Below are 26272 nucleotides of genomic sequence, written 5' to 3' on the forward strand. Positions count from 1 at the left end.
ATGTTAACAATATCGGATGATGCAACGATAAAAGATTAGGCGATAAGGTATCGAAGGAAAACAAAGATGTTGACCTTACCTTTGATTTCAAACAAAGAGTAACTCGACGTTATTCTCGCCGATTATACTTGCAATGTTTATCAAAAAAGCTTGAAATCTAGTTAATGTATTTGTAAGGCCACAATAACAAACAAGTATCTAGCATGTATGTAAATGATAAATAAATCAAGAGTCTTTATATGCCTCCGTACTATTTCGCCCTAGCAAACTTGAAATTCTGCAATAACCTTAACCCTCCGATAACGAAAATAGCGGTGTTTGTAAAAACACCATGATAAACTATTTACACTTCCTTGACATTTGATACTCTTTATTGCATCTGTGTGTGAATTATGAAAAAAATACCATATTTTATAGCGTATCAATATGATGAAATGCGTGCTTATCCTGATCAGCTCTCTCAATCGGTTGTCATTCGACGTATTGATCTAGCTACTTTCCAGCGGGCAGAAAATATAATAAAACACATATATACATACTCATTAAAAGACCTACATTATCGACAAGTGTATATGTGTACACCATATTTGTGGGTTGAACAATTCAGGGACATAAATAGAAATACATTGAACAAAGGTTCAAAATAATTAAACTTTGTTTTCTTCCTTTCTTTTTCTGGCTGTAATCATAGAAGATGGTTTGAATTACCATAAAAAGCAATTTTATATGACAACCTAAACTTTGACCACTTTTCAGTGTAGCAGGCATAGTCGTTCCTCGGGCACTAGGCCCTAGCCAGCCTCACTGGGTAAACAGTAAACAGTAAACAGTGCTAGGCTGAAAGAGTTTAAAGTTATGAAGAAGTGGGCATAGATGTAGTCAGTGACGTTCCGCTCTGTTGGTTATCATGTGACATTGCACTGCAGGCTATGTAAACCCCGTTTTATGTTGATAAAACGACTTCGTTTAACAAGTCAATTTAGATAATTTAGATATAATCTTCTAAGTGTTAATGGGTAACGACATCAGTGACAATAACAAAAGCTGTTTGATCTTATTTATAACCAAAGTGGCTTTGTGCCGGATAGAGTCTGCTTTGTCACCACAGGGGACGTGAATGGGTACCTTAACAAAGGGTTGAACTAATATAAAAACAAAATACCTTCTGTATTAAATGGTATTCTTTTGCTAAAAGCATAAAATAGATTAATTTTCTACATTACTCGACCGACCTTATTTGAAAACAATTCCATAATTATGACATTCATGATGTTATGAATTCACTAGTGATAATATTCATGATGCAATGAATCCACTAGTGATCACTCAGCTGACATTGATGATGTACATACAGCATAAAGTTACTAGTTCAATTTTAATGGAAAAAAAATAAACCGAAGTTAGTTACGATGTCTATCGGTAAGTTACTATTTGGAACTTACGTACCTCTCGAGAACAGCGATATTGGTTCACTTGGAAGTGGGGCCTCAGTATATAAATCAGACTTTTGTAATTATAGCTTTTATCATTCATATTTCTGGCTTCGGTATTTTATATTGTGTTTTTTATAGCAATTCATAATTAAAATTGTCATTTTATTGTCAAATGAAACACGGTGACAAGATTAATGGTTAGTAAAATATGGTGACTTCAAAAATGGTAGTAAATAAAACATGGTGACGTGATTAATTGTAATTAAAACATGCATGGTGACGAGGTAAATGGTAAATAAAACATGGTGACGGGATTAATTGCAAATAAAACATGGTGGCGGGATTAATTGCAAATAAAACATGGTGATGAGATTAATTGTAGATAAAACATAATGACGGGATTAATTGTTAAATAGACATGATGGAAGGGTTAATTAAGGGATAACTCTTGTTTTTTATCGTTTACTGATGATTACACTGCATTTTTTTCAGATATTTCAAAGACGCACGTTAAGAAAATTTTCATTGCGCGTTCACACCAATTCCACATGTACGTTTTCTTTAGTAAGGTTATGTAAAGAACACAAACCATTATTGGTAAATAAAACTCTTCAAATACATCAATGGAATGAACACGATATTTGTTTTTCATTCTTCACTGGTAATTATTATGTTTCGGGTTTTTTTTATTCAGCAGACATTGCTGATTCGGTGATGGTATGTATGGATACAATTGTATGTCAAACAGTTGTTACTTCAGTTTTTCATAAAAAAACAAATATACCAAAATTAATTATGTGTAACACGCATGATTTTAAGACATGCTCCAGGATCAATGGTTAATTAAACATGTTGAACTGTGATTTAAAGCATTCTTACTTGATTAATTGTGAATAAAACATGGCTACAAAATCAATGGTAAATAAGACATACTTACCGGATTAATGGTAAATAAGCCATACTGTCACGGAATGAATGGTAAATAAAACATGGTGACTGGATTAATTTAAATTAAAAATAGTGACGGCTTAATGGTTGTTTAAACATGGTGACGAGGTTAATGGTAAAAAGCCGTGACGGAATTGTAAATAAAACATGGTGACTGAGTTAATGGGAAGTAAAACTCTTCCACTGCATCAAAGGAAAAATTGTATTCGGTTGTAATTATAATGTTGATATATCTTATTAAATACCTCCAGAAGGTTGATATATCTTAAACTGGATATTTAACATAAAGCAAAGATATTAATAGCATCTTACCTCATGTGACGAAAATAGGTCGCTCCTAAAGGAGATTTCAGAGAAAGTATATTGGGGCGTCACATAAACGCTATTTAAAAGGCCGCTTGTGTCATGCGCATCAGTATATCAACGGTATAATACGTACGTGTATGAGTTTAACTCGTTGCCCTGTATTTAAGTAGCACGTGATCAATTTGACATTATTACCTACAAACACACACTCATGCCTAAAAGGACAATTTTTGGATCATCTCATCTCAAAAACAATATTCTTAAATTCACTGTGTAAGCAGTTTTTAACTCTACAGTATATTCATTATTATTTTTTCCATTGAGCACACAAGTGTCATTGCTTGCAGAAGACTGTCCCTACAGATGTCGGTGACAGCAGTGTAGACTGTCTCTACAAATGTTAGTGATAGTAGTGTAGACTTTTCCTACTGATGTTAATGATAAAAGTTTAGACTGTCCCTACAAATGCTAGTGGTAGTAGTGTAGACTGTCTGTACTTATGTCAGTGATAGTAGTGTAGACTGTCTCTACTTATGCTAGTGATAATAGTGCAGACTTTCTCTACAAATGTTAGTGATATTAATGTACACTGTTTCTACAGATGTTTGTGATAGTAGTGTAGACTGTCCCTACATATGTTAGTGATAGTAGTGTAGATTGTCCCTACATATGTTAGTAATATTAGTGTAGACTGTCCCTACATATGTTAGTGATAGTAGTGTAGACCGTCCCTACATGTTAGTGATAGTAGTGTAGACTGTCCCTACATATGTTAGTGATAGTAGTGTAGACTATCCCTACAGATGTTAATGATAGTAATGTTGAATGTTTCTACAGATGTTAGTGATAGTAGTGTAGACTGTTCCTACATATGTAAGTGATAGTAATGTAGACTGTTTCTACAGATGTTAGTGATAGTAGTGTAGACTGTCCCTACATATGTTAGTGATAGTAATGTAGACTGTTTCTAGAGATGTTAGTGATAGTAGTTTAGACTGTCATTACAGATGTTAGTGGTAGTAGTGTAGACTGTCTCTACAGATGTAAGTGATAGTAATGTAGACTGTTTCTACAGATGTTAGTGATAGTAGTGTAGACTGTCCCTACAGATGTTAGTGATAGTAGTGTAGACTGTCCCTACAGATGTTAGTGATAGTTGTGTAGACTGTAACATACACTGAAGATATTACTTGCAGATGTGGCTTACAATTGAAATAGACAACGTTGTTAGCAATTGCTTAAAACATTCCCGTTAACTCTATTTGTCAATCCTACCTGAACAGGAACAGTATTTCACTTTTTATTGACGAATACAGTTCAGTTACTCCAACACCAGGTACGTAAAACAAATACTTACTTTATTTGTCAATCTTACTATTGTTGGACACTTACTTGGATATCGATAGACTGTTGATCAACACATTTCCGTTACACTTATTTGTCGATCTTAATTGATGAAACACTTAAGTGACTCCAACACCAGGTCCGTAAAATAACTACTTACTTTATTTCTCAATCTTACCATTGTTGGACACTTACCTGGATACCGATAGACTGTTGATCGAATCATCTCCGTTAACAATCGGCATAACCCGCTATATTCTTTTACTAGGACAATAGCTACATTTTACCATATGCAAGTTAAACACTAATCAATGTGAGTCCTAGCACCAAATCTGCCATACAAGGGCTAAATTAACATGTCAAATGTACCCAAAGGATGAGGAGTATTATCTCATTGTAAAAAGGACGAGCCGATTGCAGCCTCCTTGTCATTTCTTTTCTGTTTTAGCCTTGGAATATCTGACTAATGATGTTTTGAACAACAGACAAATCTCGATATCCTTTTTTAATGAAATAATGGCGTCATATCGGTGATTTTTTATTAATAATGATTATTTTAGTAATAACTTTTTTGTGATATTAACAAAGGTTATAACGGGATATGGCATAAGAAATCTCGTATATAACAGAAGCTCAAAATGTATGAAATGCATGGAAATTTGTTTCCTCTAAATTTTATCATTCAGAGTTCAACATTGTAAATACAAGACAACCCAGGGATGTGTTCTTTGGGCTGTTCTTATTCTCCTCTATATCAATAACAACATTGACAATGTTTAAGCTAATATTGAACTTTCAACAAGCCACAACTCCTTATACGTAATTATAGACGAAAACCCAGCACAAACAGCCAAAGCTCTAGCAACTCATCTCTCCAACATTGGTGAATCGGCAAGAATCAGAATTATTTTCTCTGATACATAAAAAAAATACCGTCAATAACTTTTGAAAACAATCAAATTACTGACACAACAGAACACAAACAGTTAGAACTTACACTTAAGAATGATGCAACTTGGGATCAGCACATTCTTAATATAAATGTATATGAAAAATCTAACGGTGGATTAAACTACTTTCGCTATATTAAAAATAAACTTAATGGTTAGTCACAAATCAAAGTTTTCATATTTATTACGCCATTTCTTAGAATATGCAAACATAAAAAGAGATAATTGCTTTTTAAGAATCATGTATTCAATTTTAATTATGAACGTTGGAAAATGACTGGTAGGCGATTATCTTGTATTTTGACGGTTTAAGGATCTGCTCTTCTGAGGTTTAAATACGTTGAAGTCTCGTTTCTATGTTGTACCAAAAGTCTTTGTAATGTTTATTAAAATGGCAATTTTTCAGAAACATTATATCTGAAAAATGTGTCAACACGTCAGACTTCTTATGTAAGTAGATTTGCTGTTCGGAGAATTTCAATTTTGAATATTCTTATTCATTTTTGCTGTTAAACTTTGCAATGTTCAATACAATGAAAAAAATAAACAACAAAGTGGGAAATTATACATGTTTTCCATTTTTTCGCATTTTAGTATTACTGAATCACAAAACATATATTACTTAAGGAAAAAAAAGTAAGCACAATGAACCCATACATTTTGCATCAGCTTTAGAAAGAGAAACGGTTTTCCATTTGATCTGGAAGATATCTTTGAAAGTCTGTTGACAGAACGTTTTATGTTAAGCGTTAAATCTAGCAAAATGGTGAAAAAATGGGTATTTTATACTTCAAAATTGCTATTCTGCTCAAAAATAATTGGATAGATAAACTTAACTTCTATATTTTGTGAAGAATATGCTAGTTTGGTCAATTCCAAGAACATTCGTACAAATCTGATAACACACTTTCAAGATATTGCTTTGATATGTTGTGTGTATGGTCAAAGCAGCAGAATTCACATAAAATAACATAGTATGTCATATTTTAATCTTAGATTAACAATAGCTGAAAAAAGAGCACACCAACATATGATTGTCTTTTCATTTTTTGTATATCTGTATTCTCCTCTTTAAAAAAAACATTTTTTTTGGAATATTATTACTTTCCCCCTGAGCAGAGCCTTTAGATTGTTATCGCTATTTCTTTAAAAAAAATACTAGAGGGATGTTTCTAAAACTGCACGGGTATGTTTTCCTTGGTCCCTAGCAGTGCCCGTTTGATTGTATATCGGATCAAGAGAGCAAAATAGCCGACAGGTAGCCATATTTCATTTTGACAGTTTATCTCAAATCCTCAGAATGTTCCCTTGGGGACCTCTTGTTTATATTTAGCTTCATTTCATAGATTTTAGCTGATATTAGGGTTTCGTAATTATGTGGATATTTTTGTTGTTCTTGTTGTTCATTGGGATGTTAAGGGTGGGCACTAAAATAGGGTAAAAAGGGGGATATTTATACTTGTGCATTGTTCCATGCAACCAGTCATGTTCTGTACATGAAGTCCTGAACACCTGCGCTAAGGTACAGTGTGCATAAACTAATGTGCTATTTAAACAATAAAACTACATAATAGGTCCAGTAGGTACATGTAGCATATGTGTTGTAATTCAAATACTTTAAAATTAGTCAATAGCCCCGGCAGGTACAGTGTAGATTGTGTGCTGTCGTTCAAAACTTATCACTATACTACCCTTATGAAGTTTCAGCGTTTTTCAGCGTGGTAACAGAAAATACGCGTAATTATATGTAACGTCTATCCTGCTAAATCAATATCATAAACATATTACATGGGTACTCAATGATATATTTTGATGAACTAATGAAATCTATTGATTTTCTAAGTCCTGGGAATTTGAGGTCTTTACCCAAAACACAAAAATCGTAGTACTGCTCGTTAACAATGTACTGCTGATGTTTTTCTTTTTCAAAAGTCCAGACATTTGAAATAATTTCCCTCTAAAAAATGCATGAAATATGTTTAGTTTAGTAGGCACTTCTACCTATGCTACATCTATGATTGATGTTTTATTGGTCTCGCTTTGTCAGAAACAGAGCTAAACGCAAAACTTTAACATTGTTGAAACCGTCGTAGGAGACACAAAAATAGTTAAAAACATATTCTTTAAAAATTGATTGCTGCTAACAGGTTACGTATTAAACGGAATAGTAATAACGGAAACCTTGATTTGCTCGCTGACTACGGATTTTTTTTTTTTTTTTTGTTAGATCCGAAAGCAGCGATATAAAGACGCCATTTTGAAAAGGAATACCAAAATGGCTGGATAGACCTGTATTTTTGAAAAGCAGCCTAGCGTTGAGCAGAAAAACTATAATCCAGACTAGTGTTTGTGGTGCGATGGTTAGGTTTCAACATTTGTAACAACATTTTTGGTACTGATTTTGCTATCTCAGGAAAATAGTCAAACGCGGAACCGTCGTGTAAGAGCTTGGTTGGCCAGCACTCGTATAACGTCGTAAAACTTCTACACTGGGGAACTTGAGATAACTCTGTTCAGTCCGATGTAAGATTCTGCTATTCTAAATTAAAGCTTAACAGTCTTTCCTTCTAAACTTGCATTTACAGAAAATCTTCATTAATGTTGAATTTTAAGATTATTTAAAATTGTATAGCAATCTATCTTCTATGCTAATTATAGATAAAAATGTATCCCTTTTTCAGGAGTTGACCTAATAGTGAATATCAAAACTTTAATGAATTTATTTTTTGGAAATCAAGTATTGTGTATCTTTCAAAAGCAGCGCTCAGATAATTTGTGAAATGTCACTGTTGATAAATTGGCTTTTCCTATGCACTCAAAAAGTAAGTGCACTAATTTGTCTTTTGTGCTTGTAATCTGACTCGAAAACACTTCAGGATTCTTGCGTTGATAAGACGTTGGTAAAACTGATTATCGCGATAACTTAGTCGAAATATGACATTACTAAGTCGTCAATACCAGAAAAAAAGTCGTGATTAAGAAATAACTAAGACGTCACTACGAGATAACAGTGTCGTAAATATGAGATAAGGAAATCGTCATTACGAGATAACTAAGTCGTGATTACGAGATAACTATGCCGTAAATACAAGATAACTAAGTCGTCATTATGAGATAATTAGTTGGTAATTACGAGATAACAGTGTCGTAAAAATAAGATAAGGAAGTCGTAAATACGAAATAACTCAGTTGTGATAACGTGATAACTAAGTCGTAAATACGAGATAACTAAGTGGTAAATATGACATTACTAAGTGGTAATAACGAGATAACAATGTTTATACAAGATAACTTAGTCGTAAATACGACACACTTAGGGGTGATTACGTGAAAACTAAGTCGTAAGAATTTACTATTGCACTTTCGACGAGGCGAGACACATAATCAAATACATGTTGTTATCATTATTGTTTTGTTTTTGAGTAAAGTTATTTTTGCATTGTTCCATGCAAACGGTCATATTCTGATTGATTGCAAAAAGGATTGCTATCTGCCGGACCACATTGGGTTTTCTCCGATTATTCTGGTTTTCCCCTCTGTAAGACACCTTGATCACTTCCATCCTGGCCAAGAAGTGTGATCAATGTAATGAAGTTGCATAACTTGTGTTAATATAGGTTACATTTTATCTTTTCCCTACTTCGCTACAGTGGATATCAGTATATGTATATTTCTATTTTACAACACTTAACCCAAAACAGGTATACTTACCTGTAAATCGTCTTGATTTAGTTTTATCTTCAACAGAAACAATGTACGGACATACTGATATCTGTGGAGTATTACGGGTCCGAAGACGGAAGGATAACGCACATACAAACATTTCAGACAATGCAATTTATTATGCTTAAGACAATATTACAATGAGTTAAAGAAATAAACATAATGAAAATATTTAAAAAGAAATGCAATTAGAATAAAATGGGTTTTTTTAAAGTTAGGAGTGTGCAATTTGAAAATACTGAAATATATTTTCGTGAACTTTAAATTACCTTGTTGTTTTCTTATGTAAATAAATCATATTTTCATCCATGCAATCAATGACCATTATTTCTTTATCATCAGAGAAAGCCAACATGGCGATATTAGACAAAATACACTTGGCTTGTTGATTTCAACTCGATTTCCGCATCACAGATGAGTCATAACAATATCTCAGTAAGGCAGATGGACTCATGCTTTTGTATATATCCAACGGCAACACAAGCGTGAAATCTGTGAAACCCATTTCACGTTCGACCGGGGAAATGTCTGCTTAGCCTGATCTACCTACATTTTCGAATTCGTTATGTATATAACGTGCCCAATCTTTGGGCATTTTTTTTCGCGTGAACACACATTGGCAAAACCAGACATTTCCCTTACGTTGATGTATAATAAAGTGGGATTCACCACCCTTATATATAAAAACTACAATTTTAAAAGTCGTTTTCAGGGGCGTTACTACCCTTGTTACAATAATACGCATATTTATTGACCGTGGGTTGGGAATTCGTGGCAAGTTCTCAATATTGTTGCTTACTGTATGAACCAAAATTCATATCAACATTTAATTTTGTTCTTGTACATATATAAAGTTGTGGGATCCTGCACACATCGTGCGCGTACCGCAGGTCGTGTAACGTTGTGAGATCACACAATTGTACATTTGTATGTAGCCAATATGGAGAAGTTCCCTTTTTTGAACAATTCAAATCCTTAACGTCAACCCAAGATTTTAAAACTTTTAGACATCAACACATGAACAAGACTGCTGATTTATGTGTATGTTCCAAATGAATGTTCAAGCAAAGAAATGATAACGTATCATTTAGTAATCGATTATTCTGATTCTCTTTGTGAGACCATCACTAATGAAAGTTGGGAGTACTAATGGAAAGTCAGCAGAATGTATCATAAGCAAGCAGTAAATCATTACAGATAACTATGGTCAAGGAACATCGCGTGGTTTAATTCTATTGCGATGAACAGAAGTATGTCATGCATCCACTGCTTCGCAAGTTTCCTCCTATTCGGCAATGTCCACTATATCCTTTGCAACAATCTACAACATCAAAGTTAATTATTTTGGCAAACCTTGATAAATCAAGGACAAGCTATGAGATATAAAGGATCTTGATAAATTAATCATACTATTTATTTGCATTGAACGCTGAGATATCCAAAAATAGATTTTAAAATATTTCTATACCCGATTGCCATTTCTTGTTAAACTGGTAGGCTCTGTGGGATGTATACGTATGGACTTAGATGTTAGGTAAATGTTGATGCAAAATAGACCAAGAAATAGTAGAATGCGAAAAAAACAACATTTTAAGTCGGATCAAGAACTCTTCAAACAAACAAACAATCGCATTATCAATCGGGACCCAGCTGTTCAAAGATTAAGCTAATCGCAGTTTAGTAAAACAAATCCTAATAAAGTCATTTCTGGTAAAACTAACTTGACACTATTTGATGAAACTTTTTACTGTCTTCAGTCAACTCTTATCTGCCTCTTTTTAAGGAATATACATACAAAGGTTTGAAGAAAAGGCGAAACGAAATGTTCATTAATTAAGTGATCAAACTAATCTTTTGAACAACTGGGCCAAGGATGGTGCACATAACTAAAGCTTAGCTCTGCATGTTGTTTACAGCACGAACAGAGGGACTGGGTTTCTGGATTATCAGTTATGTATGGCATGATACTTTCGTAATTCAGAACTGACTTCTTTTACATGTAGTTATCAAATAACATTTGCCCCACTCACAACAAAATTTGACGTCGAAAAACAGGTGTTTGTGTCAGTTTTATCCCCGATCATAATGTGTTCGTGTTTAAGAACTATCTGCCTCATTTTCAAAACTGCCACATGATGTTATCAGTGTCAAATTTGATAGGGGTTTCCCATATAAATCGAATGGTCAAGCTGGACATTGGAAATCGGCTGTCAATGATATCGAGTTAGAAACGTAACTGGAGGTGTTTTTAACACATACAATATATAAACGTTGTTTTTGTCGAGATGCCCCTATAAAGAGGTCGACATTTAATTGATGTTGTCTTTGTGTTCCGTAATCGGAAGTGTCAAGAAATGTGACGAAACTACACAAATATGCAACAAATATTGATTTTTCATCACAAAATTTAAAATAAATCGTTTCATTTTTTCTTTCGTAGATTTTGGGCTTGGATTATGTGATGCTACAGTAATTTCGTTTTTGCTTTGAAAAAATTACCAAAGTCTTATCTCTTAACCTTTGTCCTCATATGATTAGCTGTAGGAATTGGTAAAGTGGAATTCATAATGGTAAGACTAATTTGAATTGGTAACTATCTTGATTGGAAGGAATTCCATCTTCACCATATATGTCCTATAATCCAAGTGAAATTTTACACGACCAACACTTATCTTTAATCCTTAGTTTTATCAAGGTAAGGGATAAATATAAACATTCTTACGTCTACAATATTTTTTCTGACGTAGATCAAGCTCCTTTCTACACTTGTTGCATGCATTTTGGGGGCACGGATTGCAATGGGGAAGCAATTTCCTTCCTGTGCATGGGTTTGGATCGCACACATCTGCTGAAAAAAAACAATATCATCGTCAGCAATGAAAACGCCATAGGGACACCATTATAACTATGAAGATATTAATACATTAGGGATTTAAATTCTCTAATACACTGTATTTACGAGATTATTTTGTTGAGGGAAAGTGTCCGTTGGACAGTAATTAAATGATTCTACTGGGCTTTTTCGTTCCTACAATTATTAATGGGTGGAATTATCAATTACATTTACATATTATGACAATATTAATCATCTTAATACCAAACTATAATATTTACTTACTGTTTGACAATATTTGTCACCTCGATACCAAACTATAATATTTACTTACTGTATGACAATATTTGTCACCTCGATACCAAACTATGGTATTTACTTACTGTATGACAATATTGGTCACCTCGATACCAAACTATGGTATTTACTTACTATATGAAAATAGTTGTCACCTCGATACCAAACTATGATATTTACTTACTGTATGACAATATTGGTCACCTCTTTTCAAACTATAATATTTACCTTCAGTAAGACAATAATGGTCACCTCATTACCAAACTGATATTTACCTACTGTATGACGTAAATGGCCATTTTACTACCAAGCCCTGATATTTGGATACAGAATAACAACATTGACGACTATCTAGCGGAAAACAAATATTCTAATCTCGTTTAAACGCGAAAATGATCTCGTCAAAACGCGTTACGTATCTTAAGAAATGCTCTTGTTTTCGGAAGTTGTGTTAGGTGGACAAGACAAATTCCTGATAAAGTGAAACGATATGTCCAATTATGAGAATACGACAAAGATGATAATTAAAACCGCGACAAAACCATTGAAAAGTGCAGGTCACACAAGCTCCAGACGAGGTTGCTTGTAAAGGGAAGACCTTAACATTGGATTAAATACGTACAAGTGCATTAACATTAGGAAACAGAGTGCAGGGAGGGAGCTATAATTTTAGCCAACTTAAAGAATCCTGTTACAAGTGTGGCTTAATTTGACGTCTCGATTCAAGGTGCCGATGGTAAGAGGTGCTTCAAAAACAAAAACAAAAGTAAAGGGAGACAACCCTAGGAGCTATCAGAGTATTAAAAATAGTAAAAAAAAAAAGCACACAGCTTTGTGAGACGGGAAAGTTTGTGCAGTCGCATCAGCAATATATATGCAGTCAAGGTCGCATAAAGGTCTAGGCCTTCATAATGTATTAACGTAGAGGTAGACAAAGGTAGACAACCATGACACAAATTCGTGTTCCTTACGAAATTTGATACTGAAATTAATGTGATGGATGGGCCTGTACCAGCTCTAAAGGGGAACCCACTAAACTTATGATACTTAGAACTGGAGTAAATTTTATGACTGAAATTGTGACAACTACACGGAATAGGAAAACGCAAAAATCAATAATGACATAATGAGAGTAGAGTGAACCTAGTACCTCAGCTCAGCTTTAACATACCTTAAGTTTACGTCAAACAGTCAGAGATGAGATAGCAGAATTAGGAGCCAAAGTTACCATTGAGGTTATCATGACGTTGTCCTGGGTAACCACTGTAATTGTTGTTCCTAAGCCCGACGTAGGCATACACGTATGTGTGCCGACATGAGACAAACAACGAAACCGTAGTTCGTGAGCGACATCATGTCTAACACAAATTGCAGTCAAGTGTTTAAGTATATATAGTATAGAGTTGGACGAGACTTCAAGGGCCTTTACAACGTTTGTCTCGCACACTGGTTCATACAGATATAAACAGTACAAATTGGGGATAAACTGAAAAAAAGCAGTTTTCACTGGCATATATAGACGGAGAAAAGAAGAACACAAGCAAGCCCTTGGTAGAGCAAAGAAAGGGGTCTTATTATCAATAAAGAAACGTTTCAGCTGGGATTAGCTGGACATATCCAATGATGTATTCAGACAATTTCGTTTAGTACAGAATAATGTTTAAAAATAAAAGCGTAGAATGTCTGGTAATGTAACCAAAAAAAATAAGTTTTGCTATAAAAATCATATTGTAAAGCTAAAACAAAAGATCCTCCAATATTTTTGAAAAAGGAACATTTATTTCCTAACGTCGCTTGTCGACTTCCGCGCCGCAGACTGGTCATGTAATTAATTACACCATAAGCGTGTAGTCCGTGTATTTGATAATTAACTACACATTAGCAACTGGGTCACATTCCAGTTGATAGGCAGATGTCTACCTTGTCTAATCGATCTACATTGTCAAATTCGTTATGCAATAACTTGCTCAGTACTTAGCAAACAGCTGTGTGCGAAAACTCGCTGAAAGATTAAATACTTCTCTTTACGATGATATATAATTGAGTGGGATTGACGACCCATAATATATAAAAACACAATTTTAAATAATCCTTGTCCCGTTTTCGCTACCAAGTAGGTACTAGCTTTATTACTATAACACACATACACACACACTCTCTTGTATTCACCTGAACCTCACTACACATTATAACCTGAAAGACACTGCAATATTACCAAGGTGTTTAAAATGAAAATAAGACAATATATCTAACATGACAAGTGGTTAAAAGTTATGGAGAGGTTGAAAGTTTCAAAAGAAATATTTTTAGGTTTTAGACATTATTCAAGAATGTGACTAAATTTGATCAGGTGATCATTTTACACACACCTTCATCCTACTGCAATAAACATACAAACATCTGTATATCACTGCATCGTTCATACATACATGGATCTCGCTAAATCGTGCATACACATCTGCCACCAATTATATCGTGCATACACACCTGCACCCCACTACATCGTACATATACACCTGCAACCCACTACATCGTGCATACACACCTGCAACCCACTACATCGTACATATACATCGTGCATACACACCTGCACCCAACTATATCGTACATACACAACTGCAACTCACTATATCATACAGACATACACCTATAACTCACTTCATCAGACCGACACACAACTACCACTCACTACATTATACAAACAATAACTTTAAGATACAAAGCTCACAAAATTGTTGTTAGATGGGCTACATTCATCTGCACACATGAACATTCAATATACTGTTTCTGTTAACAATATTATAATAATGTTTATTCAATGCACTTTTGCTTGTTTTCCAGTAAAATCTTAATACACTGCATTGCTTATTGCAAGTGTGAAAACCAATTTAGCGGCGGATCTAGCATCCTGAATGTTTGCCAGATTTTCATTTCTTACCGGACAATTACCTAAAATTTAATATTAATTAAAATTTTGAAATATCTTGTAAATAGACATTCATCTATGCTTATATTGCCTTTCTCTGGTTTCATTCTAAACTTAGGCTTATTATAGCATCTGTTACGTACATGTAGTTTGAAGCTTACAAATCACAACAAAGAAAATGACAAAATCACCGCTCTAATACTGCTTGGTACCACTTTGGCACCCTTGAGAATTTTGATATATTCAAGATGGCTGAAAAAGCTTAAAATGTCAATAACTTAGTCATTAATTACAGTTTATTTTTTTATGTCTATACTGGTATACACACAAAAAATGAAACTGTAGAGTACTAAATGAGCAACTTATTGCCATTTTTAGCTTTATCAGCCATCTTGGCTGCTATCTAGAATATGTCAAGGGTGCCAGAGTGGCACTAAGCAGTTATGGGATCAGAACACATCCGACATGCAAAAAACACTTAAAAACAGTATGTGGACGAAAATGCCACGTTAATATATAAAAAAAAAATCATAGTGCCTTTTGCCCAATGCTTTGAACAGTATGAGCCCGATCCTACAGAACCGTTTTACATTTGAGGGTATCTCCTAAGACGTGTATTATCAAGAAAGTGTAAGTCAATGACGTCCCATTTTACAATATAATGGATTAATAGGTAGTTAGATTCCTGTCACACACATGTAAGAGTATATATGTAGTTAGATTCCTGTCACACACAGGTAAGGGTATATATGTAGTTAGATAAGGGGCCGCGGTGGCCGAGGGGTTAAGGTGTACCGACACTTTATCACTAGCCCTCCACCACTGGGTTGCGAGTTCGAAACCTACGTGGGGCAGTTGCCAGGTACTGACCGTAGGCCTGTGGTTTTTCTCCGGGTACTCCGGCTTTCCCCCACCTTTAAAATCTGGCACGTCCTTAAATGACCCTGGCTGTTAATAGGACGTTAAACAAAAACAAACCAAACCAAACCAAATATGTAGTAAGATCCCTGTCACAAAGGTGTAAGGGTATATATGTAGTTAGATTCCTGTCACAAAGGTGTAAGGGTATATATGTAGTTAGATTCCTGTCACACACATGTAGGGGTAGATATGTAGTGAGATTCCTGTCATACACATGTAAGGGTATATATATAGTGCGATTCCTGTCACACACATGTAAGGGTATATATATAGTGAGATTCCTGTCACACACATGTAGGAGTATATATATAGTGAGATTCCTGTCACACACATGTAAGGGTATATAGGTAGTTATATTCCTGTCACACATATGCAGGGGTATATATGTAGTAAGATTCCTGTCACACACATGTAAGGGTATATATGTAGTGAGATTCCTGTCACACACATGTAGGAGTATATATATAGTGATATTCCTGTCACACACAAGTAAGGGTATATATGTAGTGAGATTCCTGTCACACACATGTAAGGGTATATATGTAGTGAGATTCCTGTCACAAACATGTAAGAGTATATATGTAGTGAAATACCCGTCACACACACATGTAGGGGTATATATTTAGTGAGATTCCTGTCACACACATGTAAGGGTATATATGTAGTGACATTCCTGTCACACATATGTAGGGGTATATATGTAGTGAGATTCCTGTCACACACATGTAGGGGTATACATGTAGTGAGATTCCTGTCATACACATGTAGGGGTATATATGTAGTTAGATTCCTGTCACACACAAGTAAGGGTATATATGTAGTAAGATTCCTGTCACAAATGTAAGGGTATATATGTAGTGAGATTCCTGTCACATACATGTTGGGGTATATATGTAGTTAGATTCCTGTCACTCACATGTAGGGTAATATATGTAGTGAGATTCCTGTCACACACATGTAGGGGTATATATATAGTGAGATTCCTGTCACACATATGTAGGGGTATATATGTAGTGAGATTCCTGTCATACACATGTAGGGGTATATATGTAGTTAGATTCCTGTCACACATATGTAGGGGTATATATGTAGTGAAATACCCGTCACACACATATGTAGGGGTATATATGTAGTTAGATTCCTGTCACACACATGTAGGGGTAGATATGTAGTGAGAATCCTGTCACACACATGTAGGGGTAGATATGTAGTGAGATTCCTGTCATACACATGTAGGGGTATATATGTAGTGAGATTCCTGTCATACACATGTAGGGGTATATATGTAGTGAGATTCCTGTCACACACATGTAGGGGTATATATGTAGTGAGATTCCTGTCATACACATGTAGGGGTATATATGTAGTGAGATTCCTGTCATACACATGTAGGGGTATATATGTAGTGAGATTCCTGTCACACACATTAAGAAGTGGATCGCTTGTCGATACTATCAAAAAATTCATTTAATCTGTTATCGTTATCAAACATACTTGAAAAATAAACAAATTATTTTACTGTTTACCGCTATTCATAACTTTATCCAAGAAGCGGATTGTTGAAATAGGAAGTTGGCTTTGCGCACGCGCAGTCCCATTAGGATGAAAGTGTGTAACAATACAATATGGTTCTCGAAATATGTGTGAAGACAACGACACTTCGTCAATTCAACATTATTTTGCTGTTTAATTCTAAGATCAAATGACGACCGTGCAGAATCCATTAGGTCTCCGCCATGTTCGAATTATTTTGTAATTTGCTCCTTTAATATACACTTATGCTGCTAGAGTAACATACACTCTGGATACGCTGGAGCGCTTTTCATTGTCTTCGCCAGTAAGAATTCTTTTTGCGACGTCATAATATGGGCAATGGCATTATGTAATGAATCGAAAAAGTCTGCGTCCATTTACATTTGTCCTCTTCACTTTTACTTTAAAACACAACTAAATGTAAGTTTTCTAAGTTATTTGGTCAGAAAGTCTCTTAAATTTCTTTTATGTAATATGATCTTTTATGAAACTAGACCCGAAGTATGAAGTTTTACTCGTCAAGACTCAAACAATTTCTCAGACTAGTTTATATTATGTTAACATGAAAGATTACCTCATTTAGGATCCTGTAGATAGATTCATTCTACTCACCGTCTATCTCACAGCGTGGCCCTATTTTCCCCTCCGGACAGTTGGTGCACACAATTGAGCCGCTGGAGGATTCACAGTGTCCACCATTACAAGGATCGCCATCACAACTAACAGAAGCTTTAAAAAAAGTAACGTATCAGTACGGAAAGTTATAGCATCAGTACATGACGTCAATAACTGTCTGTACAGTAGGTAATATTGCCAGTACAGCAAGTTTTAATATTTGTACAGTAGATTATAGTGTCAGTTTAAGAAGTTCTGATATCCTTACACGAGGTTATACTGTCAATACAGGAAATTATAGTGTAAGTAAAGGACGTTATAATCTCATTTACAGGGAGTTTGAGTTTCAGAACAGGTAGCTTAAGTGTCAAAACTGTTCGTGATAGTGTAAATAGAGGAAGTTATAGTGTCGGTACATAACGTTATAGTGTCAGTACAGAATGTTATAATGCCATTATACGACGTTATAATGTCAGCACAGGAGTTGATAAAGACAGTCAAAGACAGCTTACTTATATTAGTGGAGGTTTCGGTGATAATATTGTCTGTGACGGTAAAATGAAGTTATATCTTTTTTAGAAATAAAAACAAAAAATCGTTAACATGAAATACGATTTCGCTAGAGCAAAATATTTTTTAATGAAGGGAAAATAAGAATTCGAAAAACGATGTTTTAATTGAAGTATTATCTTAAGAACATTTCATTAGTTTAAAAAGAAATAAATAATTTACATTCGGGAAATATCAACTTATTGATCGGTTTAATAGATAAAGAATTTCGATAAAAGTAATTATCAATTCGTTTAAAGGTGACAAACATAGAAACATGAAATCTGATTTTTGTTGTATATACTTATTCAACATGTATTTTTGAAAAATGATTCGTGTTTAAATTTTTTTTGATGCCCCCGATTGTGTTAAATTTTAAATAAAACCCATGGACCGGAAGACGTGTGACGTCACCAGAGCCCCAAGCTGTCGCTGAGACCACTGATCTTATGCTCAAGTCCTGTCGTGAAATTGGCTATGGATTCACCCGATCTCAGTGATTATGACGATATTCCGGAGGTGTCATTCAGTCTTAATATACAACCGTATATGTATGAACCAGAAAAACAAAATGACACTAATAATGACAGCAGTTCATCAGACTTCAGTGACGAGAGTTACGATTCCGGTGATTCAACCAGTAGGCCTAATCCCGACAGTGGTACCGAATGGTTAGTAAATTACCCCATAAGTTCTATGTACCTAATAGATGATCAAAACCGGTGATTCAAACTACCTATTTTATATAAATGTGATATCTTCGATTCACTTCGCTATTGCGCCAGCATATATGCACTGCCTCGAAACATCGTTTACCGGGACATTTCTATTATAATTTAGGCCTAATTATAATTCAATCTTAATAATATTTGTAAATTCGCTAGATTTATCTTCATCATATTTTAGCACTTTCCCATCCAGTATGAATTATAATATGTCGTTGCCAAACCATCAACAAACGTTAGGCCTATATTCTCCATTAGCATCGGCGACATTTTTCAGCGAGGTACACATGGTATGAAAACGAATTTACAGCATCAATAAATATTTGTTAAAGAGTAAGACTGTGATATAGTTTGATATGATGACCCGAATTGATCAGCTGGGTGGCTTAGATATTTAATTTCTTTGCGCATTTTCTCCTGGAAGTAAGATAATAAGATTTGAAGGCAAAATAATGATTGATTATATTACAATGCAGATACTAGACTCTATACACTTTTAAATATAGAATTCGTCAAATAAACACACGAGAATGGTTGAAATCATATCATAAAGTTTATTTATACATAGATTTTGTTGAATAATGTTATAGAAAGTACAGGCATGGGGAAATAAAAAAAAATCTTGCAAATATGCATTGCAATTCAAAACATATTTTCAAGTAATGTGTAATTGAAGATGAAATTTAATTACTTTATAAAATGTCTGTTATTCCGTCAAATCTGACATAACGAGAATTGTGTCATTGACAAAATTTCAATTGTCTTTTGAACAGGTGTTCGTTTAGCTGCTGTTTCTCTATGCCTACAGTTAAGGAACGAAAATGTTGTCATGACATTGACATTTTTTACAAGATAAATTAGAAAACATTGAGTGTATAACACAGCACGAAGGATTTACAGCAAACTGCTTGAATATGCATGTGTTAGAGACATCTTTTTACGAGTTTGCAGAAGAATATGGTAACGTTCCACAGGAAAATATACACAGGTAAGTGAGGCTAAGATCAACAAAAACCAACATTCAATCATATTTGTTCATCAATGTTGCCATAAAAATATCAATGGTCCAGTTTTCATGCCAATTTATTTCATGAATCATGTATACAATGAATACAAAATATAGTTAATACACATGAAATCTACTACAGACTGTACATGTAAGTTCCTTGGTATTGTGCTTTTTTGATTAATATTATCAGATGAATGATGTTTAATTAAAATGTATACTTTTTTTCAGAACATATCGTCTTGTTGCCTACAGAAGATTTATAAGATGGACATGGAAAGTTCTAGGCAAGAAGAATCGAAAAGTAATTCCATCTTGTGCTGTCTCCGCCATTCGAAGGACATTTCCCTCAGAACAATTTACCGGATTCCACTCTCCTCGTTTCTAACATAACAATTGAATCTCCTACACATGTTCTGAATGACAATGTCTCTGTTGTAGTCATGAATGACGTCCATCTTTTGTCCAGAGATTGAAGTTGGGCAGGGTCTAGCTCATGTTGTAACGCTCTCTTTGCCTGGTCATATGTTGAAAACATTTCCCTTCTGATGACCACTTTATCCATGAGCTCTTGAATGTAACCTGTGAAACGTAATAAAGATTGCAATTAAATTGAAGCATAAAAAACTATATACAGTAGTTGTTGTAGAATTCATTTCAATTTTCTTTACCAAGTTATTTGATTGCCAATATAACAAATATACAAAATGTCACACCTGGTCAACCAAAAAAAAAGAGAGATTTTTTAACTTACAAAAGTTTTGCTTTACTTTGACTTCCTTTGCTACTGGATCCCCTTTCCTACTTTTTGGAAATGAAACTCTGTATTGCCCTTTTCCGTCCTTCACTGCCTGTGATCTTGATGAATTCACATTGAAGTGCATGGCAGCAAGGCAAAGTCTACAACAAGAAATGAAAAGCATATGTGTGAAAATGAACAATTCTTTTTAACAATCTAGCATCTCGTAGTAAAATAATAAATGCTTTCAACTGACAAATTATCACTAATAACCTTGTTGTCAACTTGTCGTGTCATATGTCTGGACCACAATGACAGACTGCATGGTTTAGATATCCAAACATGAATCCTCCACCTCTCGGACTTTGAAAATAAAACCCATATTGGACAGTTCCTTGTCAACTAATTTACTCCGGTAACATTTCCAAAACATTGGCTCTGGATGCTTAGACGCCATATATCATAATAAATATAAAAGACTCAGTGTATACACTACCTACTTACTACTATGTACTGCAAATAAATGACTATGTCTCACCTGGCTTTCATCTGGTTGTAAAAGTAGTGAGTTGACTTAGGTGCGAAGAAGTTGACAATGTTGTGGAAAGATTCCATGCTCGATGTCTGTTCACCTGGAGACAGTTTCCCAATGTCTTTCAATAGCAGTTTGTTGTGGACAATGTTTTCCACTTCTCCCAAAACTTTGCTACCTGAAATGATCACCAGAGTCCTGATAAAATACTCAATTTCACAATTGGGATACAACTCCTTTCTTCATATATCAACAATTAGTACATTTTTAATTTATCCACCACCAAATGATTATAAGTATCCCAACGTAGTTAACAACTATGCTGCAGGTAGGCTAGATATCAAATCAAATTATCTGGAAGTCATAGAAAGTTTTAGCATACTTGTTGCTGTAACCTTGAATGGCTGTTATTCATCTAAACACATATTTAGGACTTATTTCAAGCATTAGAGCCATTATCAGGTTTCTCCTCTTTCTGCTTATTGAGAAGTTGAATTATCATTTTCATGAGTCTGTTTGATAGTAAAACAAATAAATAAATGTCATGGTAAATCTTTTATGTTCTGAAATAAAAATTACATCTTTTTTTCGAAAAACTACTAGGAAAATCTGGCATCAATTCATACCTGGCTTGAACCAATTCCTTTCCAGATCTCCATGCTGGCATCTCTCAAACTTGTCCCCGTGACCATCGTGGATGTTGGCTATGTGATTGGTGATGCTGGTCCATTTTTGACGCACAAGTTCCTCCTCTCCATCACTACTGGCTGCACACCAGTACACATGGTTGCTGATTGATCTTGCCCATTGTGCAGCCAAAGCATATCTTTTGGTCTTGCCAAGAGCTTCCAACTTTTTGTAGACTCCTAGAAAATAAATCACATTATAAAAAAGAATACTTAGACTTATAGTCTCACATAATTATAATAGGCATCAAATTTAAGCCTGAACATATTTCTTAGACAACACTACAAGTTCATTTCCACTATCTAAGTTTTACACATTAGTTTGATGTTATTTTTTTGCCCATGATTTGAGGGTACTAATATTCACTATTAAGGTTTGGTCTTATTTCTATTTACAAACAACTAAATTGTAATGGTCATATGAAGTTTAACGACAAAGGAAAGCCTGCATACCTGGACAAAAACACCATCTTGAATATGAGATTGTAAAATGTTAATGAAGGGTATAGGAAAAGTTGCCTTTTGCCACATGCCAAACGTCAAACCAGTGATTAATGCTGGGGCATTCCGTCTTCATGAATTTCTTGACCTGGCTGTGCCTGTCTGTCACCAAGTCAGACACACTCACACCTTCTTCTTCAAGAAATCTCAGGGACCGCTTCAGACCTTCAAGTTCCATATTGTAAGAGTTCTTCACTTCATTAGACTGTAAATATTATAATTAAAATGTAAATTAGCACATGCATTTAATAAAATGAGTTTCCAAATTATAAAACTTACTTGAATTTGTAATTGTATTACCAATATTTGATTAATTATAAGTCTATTTTTATCCACTACCCAGACTTCAAACAATAAAATGCAATAATTGATGCATGTAAATATATATAAAAATAAAACCATTATCTGACATCAATCATAAGCAGGGATCATTTCGCATTATGAATACCAAATTTGAGATTCATTTTAAATTTCACGAAAATGGGCAATTTCGGTACATACTTAGCTTATACTCATTCAGAAAATTTAGGGTCCAAAACATGCAGAGAATGTTTAATAGTCAGACTATCATTCTGATTTAATTATTCCAAAAATAGTTACCTGAACTAGTTGCAAGTCAATAACCTTTGAAGTTACAACATCCATTAAAGTGTAACTCCCATATTTAGCGGTGTGGCCTGGCGAAGAACATCGAGCATCCCCACCAAGTTTGAGGTCTTTGCCTGTGTTTCTTAGGGTTTCCAGGACAACAGACTGCTGGAACTGCCAGCAAGACAATGTAGAGGGCACAATGTATGTTCGCTGTAACATGTTGTAACTTGTTAGACCAAGTCCTAAAATTCCTGCATGATGCATGAAGTTCAAAGTCTTCACTGGACTGTTGCCACTGAAAAATATTGCACTGGCAGTAATCAAATTTCCCCAGGGCATTGCTTTTGAGAATGGCTGGCTTGACCACTGTCGCACAAATCCACACGCACATCTTGAGTGGATACATACACATGTCCCTATTGTTGTTTTGACTTGGTCTAGCCCAGTCCTGTGACAATCAGGACAAAAATCCAATAGTTGCAATCAGCAGTGTTCGAAAACTATATATATTTTTTTAGCATTTTGTGGTTCAGTATCTTCATTGTCCAGCATGTTGCTTTCATTACATTCAGCTTCATCATCACATGTTGGCACCCAGTCAGGATCATCGGACGACTCTTGTTGACAATCATTCTCAGTATTATAGCGACACTCATCTTGCATAAAGTTGTTATTTTCAAGGCTGGTTTTCTTATAGCGAATACACTGTGTTGATGCCGTCTCCATTTTACATGTGGCCTGCACTGCACAAGACGTAGTTTTTGGTTTGGTTACTGATGACGTAGCCTGAAGTGAAACATGCCGTCGATGCTGAAATAGGATTTAACAAAATGATGAAATAAAACTGCAGCAATTTTTTTCATAAAACAAAAAATTAAAACTGAAATCAAGAATTTTCAGTAAGAAATAAATGCTGCTACAACGCAACTTCAACTGAAATCGGTTCTATAACAAACTATATTTTCATGTTGACCACAATAAATGCTGCCATTGTACATGTCTTTCCAAATTCCAGGCTACAAACATTTTTGTACATTATATAATCAGTTACTTCCAAGAAACACCTTAGCTACTTTCGCTTTAAGAATGTCTGAATCGGCTAAAGCTTTGAAAATGCACAATTTATACATCAAGTGTCCTATCAACTTACTATTCATATATGTATCTTTAGACAGAGGTAATACTTACAACTACATTGTAGGAGGCCTGGCATCCAACAGAATATTTTTCTGTATGTTCATCATCTGTCCCAATACATTTACTACTTGTCTGCCTATGGTCAGATTCTGTCTGAGTCTCCATATGACACTGGTCCGCTATGTATTGAATTTGAGGATGTTCATGATGGTCCTCACTTAGATGGATAGCAACATAATTGTCGTCCTGGTATAGGTCTGTAATCTCGGCCAGAACCTAAAATTAAAATACATGTACATGTACTACATTTAACCATTGAGGAATATATTAATCAATCCATTGATGTTTTATTAAAGTTAAACTTGCATGGTATTTCAAAGCACTGTACATGTGTAATAGAATATGTTTGAATAATTAAAAATTACATTTAATATACTGTAAATCATGTACATATATTATATATATATATATATATATATACCATACAAATTATAAGAAACAAAAAATACAAAAATGCAAAAAAAAATTCTTACAAGGTTGATAAATATTAATTGTTTTCTTATTGATACATATCATCAATAATTTCATACATTTAATTCATTGGTTTTATCAGCGTTTTTAAAAGAAAATTATATCCCAATATTTTGATCACCAATTAATTATATATATAAACAAACAATTCAACAGATAGATCTAGTCCTGATTGAGAAAACAAAAAAAATGGAAAATACAAAAACAAAGAGTAAAAATTGCTACCCCATTACCATCTTCCTCAGTTCTAACACAGGCATCTGCATCTGATAATTACTATTTATATATGATCGCATGAAAATATATTTAAGTAGAGGGATATGTATTTTTATAGAAATACTAACCAGATCCAGATGTATGTGAATGGTTCTAATGCAGTTTGTTTTGATAAAACATGTATGAAGTATCAGGCCTAATAATTATCTTATTTCTTGATGAAAATATGTTGAAAAATATCAGGGATTACATGCATGTTGTATTGTTGTACATGTAGCCTAATTGTAGGCCTACAAGTCCTGCTCATATTCAAAGAAAGATATGAACCTACGATAGACCTATAATGACTAATGTATATAATCTGTAAAAGATGGAGTGGAAGAAGATTGAAATTCATCTAAAAATAAATTGCATAATTGTTATTTAACAAACCAAACTTACATGTACCTCAAGTCTACGCCTTTTCTGTATGGCACGACTCCTTGACCGTTTCCTACTTAGAGTTTCTTCAGATAAAGAGTCTGATTCAGGAGTCCTAGCATCTTGTGATCGAGACTTTGGGGTTGAAAAATCAAATATAGTAGGTACAGCATCAGGTTTCAGTCTGATTAATTTTGGTTTAAATCCAATGGAACTGGTGATACGGGGGTCTTTTGTGAATGACTCCGGTGTGAAATGCATCTGACATAACCTGCTGTAATCGGATGGCACATAGTCCTTCCTTTTCAGTCTTTTTGTCCATTCGTTCCGTAGTTTTGTGTCCTTTGGAAACGTGAATAGGCTGATTTTTTGTCCAGTTCTGTTAGAACAATTAAATGCCGCACACTGCACCATTGTTTACATTTTACGGACGACTTCACACCTGTAATCAATATGGCTGACCTCTGACAAAACCGCTCCTGGGGTTCACGTGACGTCACAGCAAAGGGACGTAACTCGTACCAGAAACTTCTATCGGCAACGTCTCATGAAAAACCGTTATTTTTACCATCGTCAAAATGTCACTAAATCAACATTTTTTTTTTTCGGAAATATTGCCAGATATGGTTTAATATGATAAAATTGTATTTGAAAATGCATATATCACTGCATATTAAAAAAATATATGTTTGTCACCTTTAAAGGAAATGATATTTCGGAGAAACGTAGTAATGTTTCGTTATATATAAATGCAATGAAAGGAAGTAATATTTCAAAACAAAAACCAAAAAATGCTTTAAAAAGTTCTTT

At 34.4% G+C, this 26272-nt stretch overlaps 2 protein-coding genes across 3 annotated transcripts in view; both read right to left on the reverse strand.

Moving 5' to 3' along the window:
- Positions 1 to 8803: 8803 nt before the first annotated feature.
- Positions 8804 to 26272, reverse strand: part of LOC117317555 (multiple epidermal growth factor-like domains protein 6) — an 89592-nt gene continuing 72123 nt past the window's right edge. For both annotated transcript variants that reach the window (XM_033872378.1, XM_033872379.1), the window contains 3 exons: positions 17827 to 17943; positions 11427 to 11552; positions 8804 to 10025 (listed from right to left, as the gene is read on the reverse strand). In XM_033872378.1, the coding sequence (XP_033728269.1) occupies positions 9937 to 10025; positions 11427 to 11552; positions 17827 to 17943 (332 nt within the window). In that variant the 3' untranslated portion in view covers positions 8804 to 9936. The remainder of the gene's footprint in view (positions 10026 to 11426; positions 11553 to 17826; positions 17944 to 26272) is intronic.
- LOC117317558 (THAP domain-containing protein 5-like) lies at positions 22142 to 26020 on the reverse strand. The gene is made up of 5 exons (XM_033872383.1): positions 25490 to 26020; positions 24347 to 24571; positions 23168 to 23968; positions 22520 to 22772; positions 22142 to 22246 (listed from the first exon to the last, which is right to left on the reverse strand). Exons 1-3 carry the CDS (start codon positions 25874 to 25876, stop codon positions 23642 to 23644), a joined length of 939 nt encoding a protein of 312 aa, XP_033728274.1. The 5' UTR covers positions 25877 to 26020; the 3' UTR covers positions 22142 to 22246; positions 22520 to 22772; positions 23168 to 23641.

Source organism: Pecten maximus, chromosome 19 (genome assembly GCF_902652985.1).
Source record: "Pecten maximus chromosome 19, xPecMax1.1, whole genome shotgun sequence".
Lineage (NCBI taxonomy): Eukaryota > Metazoa > Mollusca > Bivalvia > Pectinida > Pectinidae > Pecten > Pecten maximus.

Bases quoted from the DNA above. Each gene is read 5' to 3' on its own strand.
- LOC117317558 (XM_033872383.1), bottom strand. From the start codon at position 25,876: ATGGTGCAGTGTGCGGCATTTAATTGTTCTAACAGAACTGGACAAAAA. The intron at 24,572-25,489 runs GTACATGTAAGT...TTTTAATTTTAG, and splicing joins AGAAAAGGCGTAGACTTGAG to GTTCTGGCCGAGATTACAGA. The intron at 23,969-24,346 runs GTAAGTATTACC...ATCCTATTTCAG, and splicing joins AGGCCTCCTACAATGTAGTT to CATCGACGGCATGTTTCACT.